Source organism: Cyprinodon tularosa, unplaced genomic scaffold (assembly GCF_016077235.1).
Source record: "Cyprinodon tularosa strain WSP-4 unplaced genomic scaffold, ASM1607723v1 ctg1187, whole genome shotgun sequence".
NCBI lineage: Eukaryota > Metazoa > Chordata > Actinopteri > Cyprinodontiformes > Cyprinodontidae > Cyprinodon > Cyprinodon tularosa.
The window spans coordinates 110123-132500 of NW_024037989.1; the positions used below are offsets into that span (position 1 = coordinate 110123).

Here is a 22378-nt window from a genome sequence, read left to right on the forward strand (position 1 = left end):
AATTATTATTATTTAGAAGGAATCAAACCTCTTAGCACAGGAGGTTCAAACTGGTTCCAGAAAGGGCCATGTGGCTGCAGGTTTTCTTTCCAACCAAGCAATAGCTCACCAGAGTCCAGTCATCTCATCAATTGAGTCCAATGTGAACATGATGACTTGATGAGATGAATGGAGTCTGGTGCTATTGCTTGGTTGGAAAGAAAACCTGCAGCCACACGGCCCTTTCTGGAACTAGTTTGACACCTGTGCCTTAGCAAAATGCAAAATTATGCAATTTGTATCCCGATGATGTGGAAAGTTAGAGATACCAAACTCAGAGCAACTTCTAAACAAAGAATGGAAAGCAGAGTTAATGTTGGTTAGTGAGTTGCAGACAGTTTATTCTCTGTGTTTCTGAGTAATTTCCTCCACGAAGAGAAGGAAATGACTCCACTTTACTCACTTCCTGCCACTAGATCAGCACAGCCGTTTCACACCACCAGTTTATTGTTACTGTTGAAGAAGCAACTTAAATGGAAGTAAAAGTTCTCCTGTAATAACGTTATTTTTAAATTTCACATAACATGTAGCCTATAATAAAAATGTGTGGTGAGTTGTTTTTTTACACATTCTCATATAAGTGACCTGAACTGAATTTCTGTTTTATTCATTGAACATTTATTCAACCAGGAAGTTCCATTGAGATTCAGAGGGCTAACCTAATGTAACCCTGGTGAGGCAGCAGCCAAATCACTACAAACACTCACAATAAACACCAGGTCACATTTTCAGGTTAACAGAAAACTAAAAAGCAAAGAGTATGAGGAGTAGACTGGATCGGTACCAGAACACAGACCATGGTTAAGGCCTCTGACCCTCCTGCAAAGAGAAAACTCCCAGAGACAAAGGAATCTGATAGCTGAGTTTATTGAAGAGGAGGGTTGAGGTAATGGGAGATGAGGAAGTGCAGGGATGGAGCAGGAGGCAGCCATCTTCCCTGTATGAAGGAATCCTTCTGCCAGGGAGAGGCGGGGGAGGTCCGGTTGATGCTGTCAGTCAGCGGTGGGGAGTTTAGTTTTTCCAGGTGAATGGTGAACTTCAGGGATAGGGTGGTTGGTAGAGATGGAGAGTGACTGGACTCCTGCCTCTCTTACTCATCTCAGGTAATGAGGCTCATGGTCTGTAGGTGCAGCCTGGCAGCAAACCACAGGAGTCGCCCTCTGGTGGACGAAACCTGAAGGATGAGGAAATAATCCAGACCCAATCCCAGACACAGAATTATTGTTTTTTACAGAAAAAGAAGAATGAACCAAGATCGTTTAGATGTTCCATCCAGCAAGCAGAGAACAGACTGAATAACATGTTCTAAACGTGAGCTGTTTGGGTTCTAAAGGAGTCAATCATGGAATATTGATGCCCTGTTAGCAAATCAGGGATAGTTAAGAACGTAGGAGGACCAAGTTCCGCTAGCACGCAGAAAACACTAGCAGGACATTTAAAACGCTAAAATTATTCCCATCTCATTTTCTTCTTTACCTGCAGAACTTTATCAGTAACTACCATAGCTGTTCTGATGTCAGCTTAGAAAGACTTAATTCTATCTAGAAATTAGTTTGCAACTTGTTTCCCTCAAAGTTTTAGAGCCGTGACAAATGTTCCTGCTGCTAATAATAAAATCCACAGTAAGTCAAGTAATCAATTAACATTATTGGTTAATAGACGTTTTCTTTGGCTCCATCTGCCAGCAGCTGTTCAGACTAACGGACAGATGTTTGGGAACTATTGGGGTTACATGAGCCGATATTCTGTCAGACCAGCATACCCCTGTCAGACCAGCATACCCAATCAGGCCAGCATACCCAATCAGGCCAGCATACCCCGTCAGACCAGCATACCCCTGTCAGACCAGCATACCCAATCAGGCCAGCATACCCAATCAGGCCAGCATACCCCGTCAGACCAGCATACACCTGTCAGACCAGCATACCCAATCAGGCCAGCATACCCAATCAGGCCAGCATACCCCGTCAGACCAGCATACACCTGTCAGACCAGCATATCCAATCAGGCCAGCATACCCAATCAGGCCAGCATACTCCATCAGACCAGCATACCCCATCAGACCAGCATACCCCATCAGGCCAGCATACTCCATCAGACCAGCATACCCCATCAGACCAGCATACCCCATCAGGCCAGCATACTCCATCAGACCAGCATACCCCATCAGACCAGCATAGCCTGTCAGACCAGCATACCCCTGTCAGACCAGCATACCCAATCAGTCCAGCATACCCCTGTCAGACCAGCATACCCCATCAGACCAGCATACCCCATCAGGCCAGCATACTCCATCAGACCAGCATACCCCATCAGACCAGCATACCCCATCAGACCAGCATAGCCTGTCAGGCCAGCATACCCCATCAGACCAGCATAGCCTGTCAGGCCAGCATACCCCATCAGACCAGCATACCCCATCAGACCAGCATACCCCATCAGACCAGCATAGCATGTCAGGCCAGCATACCCCATCAGACCAGCATACCCCATCAGGCCAGCATAGCCTGTCAGGCCAGCATACCCCATCAGGCCAGCATAGCCTGTCAGGCCAGCATACCCCATCAGGCCAGCATACCCCATCAGACCAGCATACCCCATCAGGCCAGCATAGCCTGTCAGGCCAGCATACCCCATCAGACCAGCATAGCCTGTCAGGCCAGCATACCCCATCAGACCAGCATACCCCATCAGACCAGCATACCCCATCAGGCCAGCATACCCCATCAGACCAGCATACCCCATCAGACCAGCATAGCATGTCAGGCCAGCATACCCCATCAGACCAGCATACCCCATCAGGCCAGCATAGCCTGTCAGGCCAGCATACCCCATCAGACCAGCATACCCCATCAGGCCAGCATAGCCTGTCAGGCCAGCATACCCCATCAGGCCAGCATAGCCTGTCAGGCCAGCATACCCCATCAGGCCAGCATACCCCATCAGACCAGCATACCCCATCAGGCCAGCATAGCCTGTCAGGCCAGCATACCCCATCAGACCAGCATAGCCTGTCAGGCCAGCATACCCCATCAGACCAGCATACCCCATCAGACCAGCATACCCCATCAGGCCAGCATACCCCATCAGACCAGCATACCCCATCAGACCAGCATAGCATGTCAGGCCAGCATACCCCATCAGACCAGCATACCCCATCAGGCCAGCATAGCCTGTCAGGCCAGCATACCCCATCAGGCCAGCATAGCCTTTCAGGCCAGCATACCCCATCAGGCCAGCATACCCCATCAGACCAGCATACCCCATCAGGCCAGCATAGCCTGTCAGGCCAGCATACCCCATCAGACCAGCATACCCCATCAGACCAGCATACCCCGTCAGACCAGCATACCCCATCAGACCAGCATACCCCATCAGGCCAGCATACCCCATCAGACCAGCATACCCCATCAGGCCAGCATACCCCATCAGACCAGCATACCCCATCAGGCCAGCATACCCAATCAGGCCAGCATACCCCATCAGACCAGCATACCCCATCAGACCAGCATACCCCATCAGACCAGCATACCCAATCAGGCCAGCATACCCCATCAGACCAGCATAGCCTGTCAGGCCAGCATACCCCATCAGACCAGCATACTCCATCAGACCAGCATACCCCATCAGGCCAGCATAGCCTGTCAGGCCAGCATACCCCATCAGACCAGCATACCCCATCAGACCAGCATACCCCAGCAGACCAGCATAGTCCGTCACCCCAGCATACCCCATCAGACCAGCATACCCCGTCAGACCAGCATACCCCGTCAGACCAGCATAGCATGTCAGGCCAGCATACCCCATCAGACCAGCATACCCCATCAGGCCAGCATACCCCATCAGGCCAGCATACCCCATCAGACCAGCATACCCCCTCAGGCCAGCATACCCTGTCAGACCCGCATACCCCATCAGACCAGCATACCCCATCAGACCAGCATACCCCATCAGACCAGCATAGCCTGTCAGGCCAGCATACCCCATCAGACCAGCATACCCCATCAGACCAGCATACCCCATCAGGCCAGAATAGCCTGTCAGGCCAGCATACCCCATCAGACCAGCATACCCCATCAGACCAGCATACCCCATCAGGCCAGCATACCCCATCAGACCAGCATACCCCGTCAGACCAGCATACCCCGTCAGACCAGCATAGCATGTCAGGCCAGCATACCCCATCAGACCAGCATACCCCGTCAGACCATCATACCCCATCAGACCAGCATACCCCATCAGGCCAGCATACCCCATCAGACCAGCATACCCCATCAGACCAGCATACCCCATCAGGCCAGCATACCCAATCAGGCCAGCATACCCCATCAGACCAGCATACCCAATCAGGCCAGCATACCCAATCAGGCCAGCATACCCCATGAGACCAGCATACCCCATCAGGCCAGCATAGCCTGTCAGGCCAGCATACCCCATCAGACCAGCATACCCCATCAGACCAGCATACCCCGTCAGGCCAGCATACCCCATCAGGCCAGCATACCCCATCAGGCCAGCATACCCCATCAGACCAGCATACCCCATCAGGCCAGCATACCCAATCAGGCCAGCATACCCCATCAGACCAGCATACCCCATCAGGCCAGCATACCCCATCAGACCAGCATAGCCTGTCAGGCCAGCATACCCCATCAGACCAACATACCCCATCAGACCAGCATACCCCATCAGGCCAGCATACCCCATCAGGCCAGCATACCCCATCAGACCAGCATACCCCCTCAGGCCAGCATACCCTGTCAGACCAGCATACCCCATCAGACCAGCATACCCCATCAGGCCAGCATACGCAATCAGGCCAGCATACCCCATCAGACCAGCATAGCCTGTCAGGCCAGCATACCCCATCAGACCAGCATACCCCATCAGACCAGCATACCCCAGCAGACCAGCATAGTCCGTCACCCCAGAATACCCCATCAGACCAGCATACCCCGTCAGACCAGCATAGCATGTCAGGCCAGCATACCCCATCAGACCAGCATACCCCATCAGGCCAGCATACCCCATCAGGCCAGCATACCCCATCAGACCAGCATACCCCGTCAGACCAGCATACCCCATCAGACCAGCATACCCCATCAGGCCAGCATACCCCATCAGGCCAGCATACCCCATCAGACCAGCATACCCCCTCAGGCCAGCATACCCTGTCAGACCAGCATACCCCATCAGACCAGCATACCCCATCAGGCCAGCATACCCAATCAGGCCAGCATACCCCATCAGACCAGCATAGCCTGTCAGGCCAGCTTACCCCATCAGACCAGCATACCCCATCAGACCAGCATACCCCAGCAGACCAGCATAGTCCGTCAGACCAGCATACCCCATCAGGCCAGCATACCCAATCAGGCCAGCATACCCCATCAGACCAGCATACCCAATCAGGCCAGCATACCCCATCAGACCAGCATAGCCTGTCAGGCCAGCATACCCCATCAGACCAGCATACTCCATCAGACCAGCATACCCCATCAGGCCAGCATAGCCTGTCAGGCCAGCATACCCCATCAGACCAGCATACCCCATCAGACCAGCATACCCCAGCAGACCAGCATAGTCCGTCACCCCAGCATACCCCATCAGACCAGCATACCCCGTCAGACCAGCATACCCCGTCAGACCAGCATAGCATGTCAGGCCAGCATACCCCATCAGACCAGCATACCCCATCAGGCCAGCATACCCCATCAGGCCAGCATACCCCATCAGACCAGCATACCCCCTCAGGCCAGCATACCCTGTCAGACCCGCATACCCCATCAGACCAGCATACCCCATCAGACCAGCATACCCCATCAGACCAGCATAGCCTGTCAGGCCAGCATACCCCATCAGACCAGCATACCCCATCAGACCAGCATACCCCATCAGGCCAGAATAGCCTGTCAGGCCAGCATACCCCATCAGACCAGCATACCCCATCAGACCAGCATACCCCATCAGGCCAGCATACCCCATCAGACCAGCATACCCCGTCAGACCAGCATACCCCGTCAGACCAGCATAGCATGTCAGGCCAGCATACCCCATCAGACCAGCATACCCCGTCAGACCATCATACCCCATCAGACCAGCATACCCCATCAGGCCAGCATACCCCATCAGACCAGCATACCCCATCAGACCAGCATACCCCATCAGGCCAGCATACCCAATCAGGCCAGCATACCCCATCAGACCAGCATACCCAATCAGGCCAGCATACCCAATCAGGCCAGCATACCCCATGAGACCAGCATACCCCATCAGGCCAGCATAGCCTGTCAGGCCAGCATACCCCATCAGACCAGCATACCCCATCAGACCAGCATACCCCGTCAGGCCAGCATACCCCATCAGGCCAGCATACCCCATCAGGCCAGCATACCCCATCAGACCAGCATACCCCATCAGGCCAGCATACCCAATCAGGCCAGCATACCCCATCAGACCAGCATACCCCATCAGGCCAGCATACCCCATCAGACCAGCATAGCCTGTCAGGCCAGCATACCCCATCAGACCAACATACCCCATCAGACCAGCATACCCCATCAGGCCAGCATACCCCATCAGGCCAGCATACCCCATCAGACCAGCATACCCCCTCAGGCCAGCATACCCTGTCAGACCAGCATACCCCATCAGACCAGCATACCCCATCAGGCCAGCATACCCAATCAGGCCAGCATACCCCATCAGACCAGCATAGCCTGTCAGGCCAGCATACCCCATCAGACCAGCATACCCCATCAGACCAGCATACCCCAGCAGACCAGCATAGTCCGTCACCCCAGCATACCCCATCAGACCAGCATACCCCGTCAGACCAGCATAGCATGTCAGGCCAGCATACCCCATCAGACCAGCATACCCCATCAGGCCAGCATACCCCATCAGGCCAGCATACCCCATCAGACCAGCATACCCCGTCAGACCAGCATACCCCATCAGACCAGCATACCCCATCAGGCCAGCATACCCCATCAGGCCAGCATACCCCATCAGACCAGCATACCCCCTCAGGCCAGCATACCCTGTCAGACCAGCATACCCCATCAGACCAGCATACCCCATCAGGCCAGCATACCCAATCAGGCCAGCATACCCCATCAGACCAGCATAGCCTGTCAGGCCAGCATACCCCATCAGACCAGCATACCCCATCAGACCAGCATACCCCAGCAGACCAGCATAGTCCGTCACCCCAGCATACCCCATCAGACCAGCATACCCCATCAGACCAGCATACCCCATCAGGCCAGCATAGCCTGTCAGGCCAGCATACCCCATCAGACCAGCATACCCCATCAGACCAGCATACCCCATCAGGCCAGCATACCCCATCAGACCAGCATACCCCGTCAGACCAGCATACCCCGTCAGACCAGCATAGCATGTCAGGCCAGCATACCCCATCAGACCAGCATACCCCGTCAGACCAGCATAGCATGTCAGGCCAGCATACCCCATCAGACCAGCATACCCCATCAGGCCAGCATACCCCATCAGGCCAGCATACCCCATCAGACCAGCATACCCCCTCAGGCCAGCATACCCTGTCAGACCAGCATACCCCATCAGACCAGCATACCCCATCAGACCAGCATACCCCATCAGACCGCATAGCCTGCAGGGCCCCCGCAACCCCCTCAGACCAGCATACCCCATCAACCCCGCTACCCCAAACAGGCCACAACCTGTCAGGCCAGCATACCCATCAGACCAGCATACCCCATCAGAACCGATTACCCATCAGGCCCATACCCCATCAACCAATACCCCGTCAGACCAGTACCCGCAGACCAGCTACCCATCAACCGCATACCCCATCAGGGGATATAACCCCCTCGCCAGCATACCCCATCAGACCAGCTACCCTGTCAGACCACATACCCCCTCAGACCAGCATACCCCCATCAGCCGTACCCCAAACAGGGCCAGCATACCCCATCAGACCCGCATAGCCTTCAGGGCCCGCATACCCCTCAGACCAGCATACCCCACAGACCACATAGTCCTCACCCCAGCATACCCCATCAGACCAGCTACCCCGTCAGACCGCAAGCATGTCAGGCCAGCATACCCCCTCAACCAGCATACCCCCTCAGGGGCCCCATACCCCCTCAGACAGATAGCCTTCAGGCCACATACCCCATCAGCCCCTACCCCTAGACCCCATAGACCTCAGGCCGCATAGCCTGTCAGCCCGCAACCCCATAACCCCCATACCCCCTCAGACCCCCATACCCCAGCAGCCCCATAGTCCGTCCCCCAGCATACCCCTCAGACCACAACCCCGTCGACCCAACCCCGTCAGAACCAGCATACCCCCCAGGCCAGCAACCCTGTCAGACCAGCATACCCATCAGACCACATACCCATCAGACCACATACCCCTCAGGCCAGCATACCCCGTCAGACCGCATACCCCCTCAGACCACATACCCCCTCAGGCCCGCATACCCCATCAGACCCAAAAAGCCTGTCAGGCCAGCATACCCCCCCAGACCCGCATACCCCATCAGACCACATACCCCCCTCACCAGCATAGCCTGTCAGGGCCCGCATACCCCACAGACCAGCATACCCCAGCAGACCACATGTCCGTCACCCCCCCTACCCATCAGACCACAACCCCCCCAAACCCGCTAGCATTCAGGCCAGCTACCCCATCAACCACAACCCCACAGACCACATACCCATCAACCCGCATACCCCCTAGGCCAGCATACCCCCTTTAGCCACATACCCCATCAGGGGCCCGCCTACCCCATCAGACCAGCATAAACATGGTCAATACCAGTTTATCCCTTCAGTTCATCAGTTTAGTTTCCTCCGTCGTTCCTCGTTTAAAAAATCACGTTGACGTTTCCCGTTTTTAAAGATCACTTTTTACGTTTTCCTCCGTCATTCCTCGTTTTTAAAAATCCTGCTGACGTTTCCTCGTTTTAAAAATCAGCTGTTGACGTTTCCTCGTTTAAAGATCAGCGTTGACGTTTCCTCGTTTAAAGATCAGCTATTGACGTTTCCTCCATTTTTCCTCGTTTTTAAAAACAGCTGTTGACGTTTTCTCCGTCTTCCTCGTTTAAAGATCAGTTTTTTGACGTTTCCCCCCGTTTTAAAAATCAGCTGTTGACGTTTCCTCGTTTAAAGATCAGCTGTTGACGTTTCCTTGTTTAAAGATCAGCTGTTGACGTTTCCTCCGTCGTTCCTTGTTTAAAGATCAGCTGTTGACGTTTCCTCGTTTAAAGATCAGCTGTTGACGTTTCCTCCGTCGTTCCTTGTTTAAAGATCAGCTGTTGACGTTTCCTCCGTCGTTCCTCGTTTAAAGATCAGCTGTTGACGTTTCCTCGTTTAAAGATCAGCTGTTGACGTTTCCTCTGTCGTTCCTCGTTTAAAGATCAGCTGTTGATGTTTCCTCCGTCGTTCCTCGTTTAAAGATCAGCTGTTGACGTTTTCTCCGTCGTTCCTCGTTTAAAGATCAGCTGTTGACGTTTTCTCCATCGTTCCTCGTTTAAAGATCAGTTGTTAACGTTTCCTCCGTCGTTCCTCGTTTAAAGATCAGCTGTTGACGTTTTCTCCATCGTTCCTCGTTTAAAGATCAGTTGCTAACGTTTCCTCCATCGTTCCTCGTTTAAAGATCAGTTGTTGATGTTTCCTCCGTCGTTCCTCGTTTAAAGATCAGCTGTTGACGTTTCCTCGTTTAAAGATCAGCTGTTGACGTTTCCTCGTTTAAAGATCAGCTGTTGACGTTTCCTCTGTCGTTCCTCGTTTAAAGATCAGCTGTTGATGTTTTCTCCGTCGTTCCTCGTTTAAAGATCAGCTGTTGACGTTTTCTCCGTCGTTCCTCGTTTAAAGATCAGCTGTTGACGTTTTCTCCATCGTTCCTCGTTTAAAGATCAGTTGTTAACGTTTCCTCCATCGTTCCTCGTTTAAAGATCAGTTGTTGATGTTTCCTCCGTCGTTCCTCGTTTAAAGATCAGCTGTTGACGTTTCCTCGTTTAAAGATCAGCTGTTGACGTTTTCTCCATCGTTCCTCGTTTAAAGATCAGTTGTTGACGTTTCCTCGTTTAAAGATCAGCTGTTGACGTTTTCTCCGTCGTTCCTCGTTTAAAGATCAGTTGTTGACGTTTCCTCCGTCGTTCCTCGTTTAAAGATCAGTTCTTGACGTTTCCTCCGTTGTTCCTCGTTTAAAGATCAGCTGTTGACGTTTTCTCCGTCGTTCCTCGTTTAAAGATCAGCTGTTGACGTTTCCTCCGTCGTTCCTCGTTTAAAGATCAGCTGTTGACGTTTTCTCCATCGTTCCTCGTTTAAAGATCAGCTGTTGACGTTTTCTCCATCGTTCCTCGTTTAAAGATCAGCTGTTGACGTTTCCTCGTTTAAAGATCAGCTGTTGACGTTTTCTCCGTCGTTCCTCGTTTAAAGATCAGCTGTTGACGTTTCCTCCGTCGTTCCTCGTTTAAAGATCAGCTGTTGACGTTTTCTCCGTCGTTCCTCGTTTAAAGATCAGCTGTTGACGTTTCCTCGTTTAAAGATCAGCTGTTGACGTTTCCTCCGTCGTTCCTCGTTTAAAGATCAGCTGTTGACGTTTTCTCCGTCGTTCCTCGTTTAAATATCAGCTGTTGACGTTTTCTCCGTCGTTCCTCGTTTAAAGATCAGCTGTTGATGTTTTCTCCGTCGTTCCTCGTTTAAAGATCAGCTGTTGACGTTTCCTCGTTTAAAGATCAGCTGTTGACGTTTCCTCGTTTAAAGATCAGCTGTTGACGTTTCCCTCCGTCGTTCCTTGTTTAAAGATCAGCTGTTGACGTTTTCTCCGTCGTTCCTCGTTTAAAGATCAGCTGTTGACGTTTCCTCGTTTAAAGATCAGCTGTTGACGTTTCCTCCGTCGTTCCTCGTTTAAAGATCAGCTGTTGACGTTTTCTCCGTCGTTCCTCGTTTAAAGATCAGCTGTTGACGTTTCCTCGTTTAAAGATCAGCTGTTGACGTTTCCTCGTTTAAAGATCAGCTGTTGACGTTTCCTCGTTTAAAGATCAGCTGTTGACGTTTCCTCCGTCGTTCCTTGTTTAAAGATCAGCTGTTGACGTTTTCTCCGTCGTTCCTCGTTTAAAGATCAGCTGTTGACGTTTTCTCCGTCGTTCCTCGTTTAAAGATCAGCTGTTGACGTTTCCTCGTTTAAAGATCAGCTGTTGACGTTTTCTCCGTCGTTCCTCGTTTAAAGATCAGCTGTTGACGTTTCCTCGTTTAAAGATCAGTTGTTGACGTTTCCTCCATCGTTCCTCGTTTAAAGATCAGTTGTTGACGTTTCCTCCATCGTTCCTCGTTTAAAGATCAGCTGTTGACGTTTTCTCCGTCGTTCCTCGTTTAAAGATCAGTTGTTGACGTTTCCTCCATCGTTCCTCGTTTAAAGATCAGCTGTTGACGTTTCCTCTGTCGTTCCTCGTTTAAAGATCAGCTGTTGACGTTTCCTCATTTAAAGATCAGCTGTTGACGTTTTCTCCGTCGTTCCTCGTTTAAAGATCAGCTGTTGACGTTTCCTCGTTTAAAGATCAGCTGTTGACGTTTTCTCCGTCGTTCCTCGTTTAAAGATCAGCTGTTGACGTTTCCTCTGTCGTTCCTCGTTTAAAGATCAGCTGTTGACGTTTCCTCGTTTAAAGATCAGCTGTTCACGTTTCCTCCGTCGTTCCTCGTTTAAAGATCAGCTGTTGACGTTTCCTCGTTTAAAGATCAGCTGTTGACGTTTTCTCCGTCGTTCCTCGTTTAAAGATCAGCTGTTGACGTTTCCTCGTTTAAAGATCAGCTGTTCACGTTTCCTCCGTCGTTCCTCGTTTAAAGATCAGCTGTTGACGTTTCCTCGTTTAAAGATCAGCTGTTGACGTTTTCTCCGTCGTTCCTCGTTTAAAGATCAGCTGTTGACGTTTCCTCCGTCGTTCCTCGTTTAAAGATCAGCTGTTGATGTTTCCTCTGTCGTTCCTCGTTTAAAGATCAGCTGTTGATGTTTCCTCTGTCGTTCCTCGTTTAAAGATCAGCTGTTGATGTTTCCTCCGTCGTTCCTCGTTTAAAGATCAGCTGTTGACGTTTCCTCCGTTGTTCCTCGTTTAAAGATCAGCTGTTGACGTTTCCTCGTTTAAAGATCAGCTGTTGACGTTTCCTCCGTCGTTCCTCGTTTAAAGATCAGCTTTTGACGTTTTCTCCATCGTTCCTCGTTTAAAGATCAGCTGTTGACGTTTCCTCCGTCGTTCCTCGTTTAAAGATCAGCTGTTGACGTTTTCTCCATCGTTCCTCGTTTAAAGATCAGCTTTTGACGTTTTCTCCATCGTTCCTCGTTTAAAGATCAGCTGTTGACGTTTCCTCCGTCGTTCCTCGTTTAAAGATCAGCTGTTGACGTTTTCTCCGTCGTTCCTCGTTTAAAGATCAGCTTTTGACGTTTTCTCCATCGTTCCTCGTTTAAAGATCAGCTGTTGACGTTTCCTCCGTCGTTCCTCGTTTAAAGATCAGCTGTTGACGTTTTCTCCGTCGTTCCTCGTTTAAAGATCAGCTGTTGACGTTTCCTCGTTTAAAGATCAGCTGTTGACGTTTCCTCCGTCGTTCCTCGTTTAAAGATCAGCTGTTGACGTTTCCTCCGTCGTTCCTCGTTTAAAGATCAGCTGTTGACGTTTCCTCCGTCGTTCCTCGTTTAAAGATCAGCTGTTGACGTTTCCTCCGTCGTTCCTCGTTTAAAGATCAGCTGTTGACGTTTTCTCCGTCGTTCCTCGTTTAAAGATCAGCTGTTGACGTTTCCTCGTTTAAAGATCAGCTGTTGACGTTTCCTCCGTCGTTCCTCGTTTAAAGATCAGCTGTTGACGTTTCCTCCGTCGTTCCTCGTTTAAAGATCAGCTTTTGACGTTTCCTCGTTTAAAGATCAGCTGTTGACGTTTTCTCCGTCGTTCCTCGTTTAAAGATCAGCTGTTGACGTTTCCTCGTTTAAAGATCAGCTGTTGACGTTTCCTCCATCGTTCCTCGTTTAAAGATCAGCTGTTGATGTTTCCTCTGTCGTTCCTCGTTTAAAGATCAGCTGTTGATGTTTCCTCCGTCGTTCCTCGTTTAAAGATCAGCTGTTGACGTTTCCTCCGTTGTTCCTCGTTTAAAGATCAGCTGTTGACGTTTCCTCGTTTAAAGATCAGCTGTTGACGTTTCCTCCGTCGTTCCTCGTTTAAAGATCAGCTTTTGACGTTTTCTCCATCGTTCCTCGTTTAAAGATCAGCTGTTGACGTTTCCTCCGTCGTTCCTCGTTTAAAGATCAGCTGTTGACGTTTTCTCCATCGTTCCTCGTTTAAAGATCAGCTTTTGACGTTTTCTCCATCGTTCCTCGTTTAAAGATCAGCTGTTGACGTTTCCTCCGTCGTTCCTCGTTTAAAGATCAGCTGTTGACGTTTTCTCCGTCGTTCCTCGTTTAAAGATCAGCTTTTGACGTTTTCTCCATCGTTCCTCGTTTAAAGATCAGCTGTTGACGTTTCCTCCGTCGTTCCTCGTTTAAAGATCAGCTGTTGACGTTTTCTCCGTCGTTCCTCGTTTAAAGATCAGCTGTTGACGTTTCCTCGTTTAAAGATCAGCTGTTGACGTTTCCTCCGTCGTTCCTCGTTTAAAGATCAGCTGTTGACGTTTTCTCCGTCGTTCCTCGTTTAAAGATCAGCTGTTGACGTTTCCTCCGTCGTTCCTCGTTTAAAGATCAGCTGTTGACGTTTCCTCCGTCGTTCCTCGTTTAAAGATCAGCTGTTGACGTTTTCTCCGTCGTTCCTCGTTTAAAGATCAGCTGTTGACGTTTCCTCGTTTAAAGATCAGCTGTTGACGTTTCCTCCGTCGTTCCTCGTTTAAAGATCAGCTGTTGACGTTTCCTCCGTCGTTCCTCGTTTAAAGATCAGCTTTTGACGTTTCCTCGTTTAAAGATCAGCTGTTGACGTTTTCTCCGTCGTTCCTCGTTTAAAGATCAGCTGTTGACGTTTCCTCGTTTAAAGATCAGCTGTTGACGTTTCCTCCATCGTTCCTCGTTTAAAGATCAGTTGTTGAGGTTTCCTCCATCGTTCCTCGTTTAAAGATCAGCTGTTGACGTTTTCTCCGTCGTTCCTCGTTTAAAGATCAGCTGTTGACGTTTTCTCCGTCGTTCCTCGTTTAAAGATCAGCTGTTGACGTTTCCTCTGTCGTTCCTCGTTTAAAGATCAGCTGTTTACGTTTCCTCGTTTAAAGATCAGCTGTTGACGTTTCCTCTGTCGTTCCTCGTTTAAAGATCAGCTGTTGACGTTTCCTCGTTTAAAGATCAGCTGTTGACGTTTTCTCCGTCGTTCCTCGTTTAAAGATCAGCTGTTGACGTTTCCTCTGTCGTTCCTCGTTTAAAGATCAGCTGTTGACGTTTCCTCGTTTAAAGATCAGCTGTTGACGTTTCCTCGTTTAAAGATCAGCTGTTGACGTTTCCTCGTTTAAAGATCAGCTGTTGACGTTTCCTCGTTTAAAGATCAGCTGTTGAGGTTTCCTCTGTCGTTCTTGGTTTAAAGATCAGCTGTTGACGTTTCCTCTGTCGTTCTTCATTCCAGCTGATAAAATGGAGGACTTCAGGTGCTCTTCAAACCACACAGAGATCGAAGCAGGAGCTGAACCCTGTCCGAGTATCTATGCTAACTGGTTGCTGGTCATCCTCCTGGTCATCTATCTGCTGTTCACCAACATAGTGCTGGTCAACTTGCTCATCGCCATGTTCAGGTAGACTAAGGTTCCAGCTAACTTCTGATTGCTGCAGCGCTCTGGCATCACTTCCCTTCTCTGTCTGCAGCTACACCTTCTCCAAAGTACAGGAGCACAGCGACACCTACTGGAAGTTTCAGCGCTACAGCCTCATCGTGGAGTACCACTCCAGACCCTGCCTGGCTCCACCCTTCATCATCTTCTCCCATCTCCACGTTCTCATCAAGAGACACATCCGCAGGATTCCTTCTGTCAAGAGAGAGCACTTTGGTGAGATGGAGGGGGGGGGCAGAGAGGGAAATTATGCTCGACTATCTCTAACGCCGGGGGGGGTGCAGAGAAGCTAAATAGATATTAAATATTGCTGTAATGTTGACATGTAAAGCTTACACAAACTGTGTCTATCATATATATTTCTATAGCCGCAGACCTCCTGGTTGGGTGGGTCTGTAAAATCAGTCCCTGTTCAGAGTATAATCCACAGCAGTAATCTGAATCATTCCATCAGCCCCCTCCTTGAACCGCCACCTTAACGTGGTGGAGGGGTTTCAGCGCCTGAGTGATCCCAGAGGCTATGTTGTCGGGGGCTAAATGCCCCTAGTAGGGTCTCCCAAGGCAAACAGGCTCTGGGTGACAGGTCAGACGAAAAACGGTTCAAAAACCCTTATGACGAGGACTACAGCGAGGTACGTGACGTCGCCCGGTACGGCAAAGCCGGGACCCCACCCTGGAGCCAGGCCTGGGGTTGGGGTTCGTCGGCGAGCGCCTGGTGGTCGGGCTCTTCCTCGCGGGACCCGGCCAGGCCCAGCCGGAAGGAGCGACGCGAGGCCATCCCCCAGTGGGCCCACCACCTGCAGGGGGAACCATGAGGGACCGGTGCATAGAGGATTGGGCGGCAGTCAGAGGCGGAGACCTCTGCGACCTGATCGGCGGGCGCTTAAACTGGCTCTGGGGACGTGGAACGTCACCTCACTGGCGGGGAAGGAGCCCGAGCTTGTGCGGGAGGTGGAGCGATACCGGCTAGAAATAGTTGGGCTCGCCTCTACGCACAGTCAGGGCTCTGGAACCCAGCTCCTTGAGAGAGGCTGGACTCTCTTCTACTCTGGAGTGACCCGCGGGGAGAGGCGAAGGGCGGGGGTGGGGCTGCTTGTCTCCCCTCAGCTCAGCCGTCTCGTGTTGGAGTTCACCCCGGTAGATGAGAGGGTCGCAACCCTTCGCCTTCAGGTCGAAGGGAGGACTCTGACAGTTGTTTCGGCCTATGGGCTGAGTACCAGGCCTTTCTTTGCAATTACCCCTTTGGGAGGGGGGTTTTTGAAAGGCCCCTCCCGGGTTCCTTTATTTAAAAAGGGGGACTTTCAAAGCCCCGCGGGGGGGAAAGAAAAGGGGACACCTGGAGGGGCTTTATCGGGAGGAAAGGGCCCCCCCAAACTTCTGAAAACCCGAAATGGTGTCTCATTATTTGGGGCTTTGTTTAAATTTATGGATTGTCCATAAAAGAACACCTTTTTCAAGCATAAGGATGTCTTTCGGTGCCCTGGCACCAGGAAACCCCAGGCCCAAGGTCGTTTTCGCTTTGGAGTTTGTATCTTTGGGTTTTTGGGGTGCTGTCTTTGACACTTTGGGTGAAGAGAGGGGGGGGGCTGTCCCGACCCCAAAATGGGGGGGTGGCTGGATTAGCTTTGGGAAGGGGGGGAAGCCTGAAAGGGCTCAGCAGGGCCCCAAAAGTGTTTTGTGAGGGGGCCTGCTGGGGGAAAGTTTGGGGGAAAACCCCCCCGTCAGGGGACGTGTTCAAATCCCACCTTTCCCGGGGGCGCTTCTCTCAGGTTCCGAGGGAGGTTGGAGAAAGGATTTCGGGAAGGGGGTGGGTTCTCTGGCCCCTATTGGGTTTTTGGGAGTGCCCCTTGCTGGGGGCTGTAAGGTTTTTCCCGGTTTCCTGTTGTGGTGGCAATCCCCGAAAAACCCCGGGGGTGGGACACCCATAATAAAAGGGTTTTGTCCCAAACTGAAGAAAGGGTTCCCATCGAGTTGGGTGGTTGTGGGGTCCCGAAAACCCGCAAGCAGGTTTCCCTGAAAGGGCCCCCGGGGTGGGCCCGGGCGGGTTTTCCAAAGGGAAAAAACTCGGGCCTGGGAGGGGGTTTGGGAGAGGCCATGGAAAAAAACTATCGGTTGGGCCTTTAAAAATGATTCTGGCAAAAGGTTCCCGGGGCCCTCCGGAGGGGGGAAAGGGAAATGGTTTGCCCAACAATGTTTTTAGTTTGGGGGGGGGGGAGCTGTGACCTTGAAAGGGGGATTTTTGTCGGGGGGGGAAGGTTCCTTTTAGGATCTCCTCAACCCGAAAAGACAAGCCTTCCTTTGGGGGGGAAAAATAGGGCGGGGTGCTTGGGGTGGATTCGTTATCACCCCGGCTTTAAGGGCCCGAGGGGGGTCAAAAAAAAAACCCAAGGGGCAAGGTTCGGGGGGGGACGAGATCCTTTCCCGATATCTTAAAGTCTGGATGTTGTTGGGCTGATGGTTTTAAAGTCTATTCAGCATCGCATGGAGGTCGGAAAAACCCGTCCCCCTGAATTTGGAAAATGGGGTTTTGGGTTCCCCCCCCAAAAAAAAAAAGGGGGCCCCAAAGGGTGTGTTCCCAAATATCGGGGAATCACAATTTCCCGCTCCCCGGGAAAAGGGCCCATTTCCAGGGTGCTGGAAAAGGAGGGGTCCGGCTGATTGTCGAACTTGGTGCAGGGGGAGCAGGGTGGTTTTCGTCCTGGGCCCTGGAACAGTGGAAAAAGGGTCTACACCCGTGCACGGTGCTTGAGGGTTCTTGGGAGTTTGCCCAAACCCGTCCAAATGTGTTTTTTGGACTTGGAGAAGGCATTTGCCTTTTCCCTCGTTTCTGCCCTGTGGGGGGGGGCTCCAGGAGTAGGAGTCCCGGGGGCCCTTTTTTTAAGGGGCCCCTCCGTTTTTCTGTACAAAACGGGAGCGGAGTCTGGTTTGCATTGCCGGGGAAATTTAAATCGGGCCTGTTCCCCCGGTGCCTGTTGGAATCCCCACAGGGCTGCCCTCTGGGCACCGGGGCCTGGTTCCAAAAAACTTTTTTGGACAGGATTTCTTGGCACAGCCAAGGACCGTTCGGTCTACGTTCCTACCCTCACCCCTTTGGGCACCTTTTGGCATGACCGGGGAAAGAACGAGATCCCGGGGTTCCCAAACGGCCCGAAATGAGCTTCCTCCCCAGGGTTGGGTTGGGGTCTTCCCCCTTTGAGAAAAGGGGAGGAGGTTCGGGAAAACAGGGGTGGGTCAGTTTAGAAACCCCTTCTCCTCCCCCCGAGAAAAATTTATTTTAGGGGGGCTTTGGGCATTTCTTTCAGATGCCTCCTGGACGTCCCTGGGAGGGGTTCCCGGATTCCCCCCCGGGGAGGAGGCCCGGGACGGCCCTTCCCCGCTTTAAAATTTTCCCCCTCTTTATGGGCCCACTTTTTCCCCCGCAATAGGATTTTAAAAAGGGAATCTTTTTAAATTTTTTCTCTTTTAGTCTTCTTCCCGCCCCGGGTTCCTTTAACAACCCAAAAATTCCAACCATAACCCATTCCCCCCCTCCAACCCTTTCCCTCCTTTTTAAAAATTTCTTTGTAAAATTTATTCCCCTAACCCCTACAGCCAATTTTGTCCAAACCCTTCCCCCCAATTTCCCCCCCACAACCCTCCCTAAAAAAAATTAAAACCCCCACCCCACCAGTTATCTTTTTTCATTTTTCATTCCTTTACTTTAAACCCCCTTTTCCGACTCCAAACCTCCTCTTTCCCCCCCACACCTCCCTTAAAAAATCATCCTCCCCCATTCCCTCCCCCATCCCCCAAAAAAACCAATCTTCCCTAAAACCTTAACACATAACCTCCAAACCCCCCCCAACACCAGCCCCCAACCAACACCCCACCCCCATCCCCCACCCCCCACCCCAAGCCACCAACCCCCCAAAAACCCCAAACCCCCCCCCACCCCCACCTTAATCAACCCTCCCAAAAACCAACCCACCCCCTCCAAACCAACCACCACAACCTCAACCACCCAAAACCAACCCACCCCCCAACACCACCAACCACCCCAACACCCCCCAAACCTCCCCCATCCCCTCCACCATCCCCACCTCGGCCCCTCATTCCCTCCAAAAAAAAAATCCATCCCTTTCCAAAACCATCCATCCAACAACCATCCATCCTCCCCCATTTCCCTCACCAAACCCCCAACCATCATCCTCCCACAACCCCCACAACCTCCCCCACAACCACCCCCCATCCACAACCCAACCCCAAAAAATCAACCAACCTAACCACCCCCACCAACCCCCATCCACCCTCCATCCAACAACACCATCATCCACCATCACCTCCAAAAAAACCATATTTCCAAACCATCCCTGGGCCAAACCATCCATATCATTCCATCCTATCCTCCAAAACCCCCAAACCACCACCCCCACCAACCACCACCCTCCTACCACCTCCACCAACAACCCCCCAACCACCTACCAAACCCCAAAACACAACCCTCATCCATTTCCCTCCATTCCCTATCCAACCAACCACAACCCCTCCCTGCATATCCCTCCAACCATCCCATCATCCACACCTCCAAACCCCACCCCCACCCCCTCCACCAACCCCAACCCCATCCCAACCCCCCACCCCACCAAACCCCCCACCCCCAACAAACCCCCCAACCCCACCCCCACCCACCCCCCACCCCCCCCCCAACCACCCAAAACCTCCACAACCACCATAACCATCCACACCCCCAACCCTCCCCACACCCCCCACACCACCCCCACCACCTCAACCAAAAAATCAAAACCACCTCCAACAACCAACCTCCCACCATCCCCCCATTCCCCCACCCAACAAAAAAAACCACATACACATCCACCCACCCCCACCCCCATCCATCCATATACCTCCAACAAAAAAAAAAACCCTCCCACCCAAACACCTCCTCCACCTCAACCCCCCACCCCCCCCACCAAAAAAAGCCTCCCCAACCCCCCACCACCAAAAACAACCAACACCCAACCCCCCTTTCCCCCCCAACACCCCCCACCCCCACAACAACCTCCCCCCAACAACCACCCCCAAAACCCCCAACCCCTCCACACCACCCCACCCCCAAACACCACCTAACCAAAAACGTCCAACACCAACATCCCTTATTCCATCAAAAAACCCACCCCCCCCACCAAACCCCACCCAAAACCCCCCCCAACCCTCTCCACCATCCCTCAACAACCCCCCAACCACCCCCAAAAAACCCCCCACCCCCACAACAAACCCCACCTTACCCCAACCTAAAACCCAAAAAAAAAAAAACGGGAAAACAACCCCCTCCACCCCCACCTCCAACCCCCAACCCCCCCACCAACACACCCCACCCCCCATTCCCCCCACACGCCCTCCCAACCAACCACCAACTCCCGTCCAACAACCCCCACCCCCACAGATCCCTCCCCCAACCTCCCCCACCACCATCACCCACACCCCAACCACCCTCCCACCACAACCCCAACACCAACATCCTCCAACCCTCCCCACCAACCTCCAACATCCAACCCCCGCCCACCCCCCCCCCAACCAACCTAAACCCTTCCCTCCAACATCCTCCCCCTATCCACCCTCCTCCCCCCACATCCAACAACCCCCCAACCAAAAACCCCCCCCCCCAAAATAACCCAAAACCATCCCCCAACAACCATCCATACCAACCCAAAAAAAAAATCAACCCACCAACCAAAACATCCCCCCATCATCCACCACCCCCACCCTCCTCCATCCAAAACACCAAAAAATCCCCTCACCCCACCACCCCCAAAACCCCCCAAACCCCCAAAACCTCCACCAAAAACCCCAAACCCCCAAAACCAACCACCCACCAAACCCCCACCACCAAACCATCCGCAACCCAAACCCCAAACCACACCTCCCTCCATCCTCCATCCATATCATCCATCCCTCATCCCTCCCTCCATAAAATCCCTCATCATTCATCCATCCTCAACCCTCCCATCCCCATCCAATAAACCCTCCATCCATCATCCATCCCTCCCTATCATCCATCCATCCATCATCCCTTTCCCTCCATCCATCCATCATTCATCATCCCTCCCTCATTCCCCTCCAAACCATATTATCCATATCATCCATTATCCATATCCATCCCTCCCTCCTCATCCAACATCCATCATCCCTCCATCCCAAACAAACCAACAACCCAACCATCCTCCTCCCTTCCCCTAGTCCATCCATCCCTCCCTAAACCATCCCTCCAACCCTCCTCCAACCTCCAAACCATCCTTTTTTCCATCCATATCCATTTCCCTCCATATCCATCCATAAAATCCCATCCCTCCCTCCCCATCCATCATCCATCCATCTCCCTCCCCCATCCAAACCATCATCCATCCAGCATCCCTCCATCCCTCCATCCATCTTTTTTTCCCTCCATCCCTCCATCACCATCGGGCCCCCATCCCTCATCCATCCATTTTAATCATCATCCCTCCCTCTCCCATCCATCATCCCTATCCCTTTCCCTCCACCATTTCCCTCCATCATCATCCCTCATCCCTTATCCATATCCCTTTCCCTCACCAAGCCATCCCTCCCTCATCCATCCTCCATCCTTCCCTATCCATCCATCATCCATCCATCATCCATCATATCCATCCAAACCATCATCCATCCATCCCCCATCCAACCATCCTTCCCTCCCATCCATCCATCCCTCCTTCCCTCCATTCCCACCATTCCATTTAAAACCCTATCCCTCTCCCTCCATTATCCCTCAAACCCCTCCTCCCCATCCATCCCTCCATATCATTTCCCTTTATCCACCATCCCCAAACCCTCCATCTGATCCATCCATATCATCCTTCCAATCCATCCATATCCCTCCATCACCATCCAACAAAACCATATTCCATCCATCCCCCCCATCCTTTATCCTCCATTCCCTCCATCCCTCCATCCTCAAAATCCCCCAAAAATAAAAAATCCTTTATCCATTATCCCCTTCCATTCCCTTTCCCTCCATCCCTCCAAATTTTTTCCCCATCCCTCCATCATTCCTTCCATCCCTCCTATCCATCTCCCCAAACCATCCATCATTTATCCAACCTTCCTCCATCCATCCTTTAAACCATTCCCTCCATCAAAATCCACCCTCCATCATCCATGCATCCTTCCATAATCCATCCCTTCCATAAACATCAAACCTTTCCATCCATACAAACCAAACCATCATCAACCATCCATCCACCGTTTCATCCATTTATCCAAACCATCCATATCCATAAAAATTTCCTCATCCATCCATCCATCCATCCCTCATCCCTCCATCCATCATCATCCATCCTTTTCCCTCCCTCCTTCCCCTCCATCCTTCCCTCCCTCCATCCCTCCCTCCATCTTCCATCCTCTTCCCTCCCTCCCTCCATTCCCTCCAAACCCTCCTTAACCATTCCATCCCTTCCCTCATCCCCCTTTATCCATCATTCCCTCCATCATCCATCCCTCATCATCCCTCAAACCATAATCCATCCCTCCCTCCATCCATCTCCCTCATCCCATCCATCCATTTATCCAT

The 22378-nt window shown here is 51.9% G+C and overlaps 1 protein-coding gene across 1 annotated transcript in view; it reads left to right on the forward strand.

Annotated features, from left to right (window-relative positions):
* The window catches only part of LOC119771978 (transient receptor potential cation channel subfamily M member 5-like), a gene marked incomplete at its 3' end in the record, with an annotated part of 86316 nt that overhangs the window by 56268 nt on the left and 7670 nt on the right, over nucleotides 1-22378 (forward strand). Inside the window, exons 23-26 of the mRNA XM_038268216.1 lie at nucleotides 14613-14778; nucleotides 14849-15092; nucleotides 15384-15463; nucleotides 15618-15811. Coding sequence (XP_038124144.1) covers nucleotides 14613-14778; nucleotides 14849-15092; nucleotides 15384-15463; nucleotides 15618-15811 — 684 coding nt within the window. The remainder of the gene's footprint in view (nucleotides 1-14612; nucleotides 14779-14848; nucleotides 15093-15383; nucleotides 15464-15617; nucleotides 15812-22378) is intronic.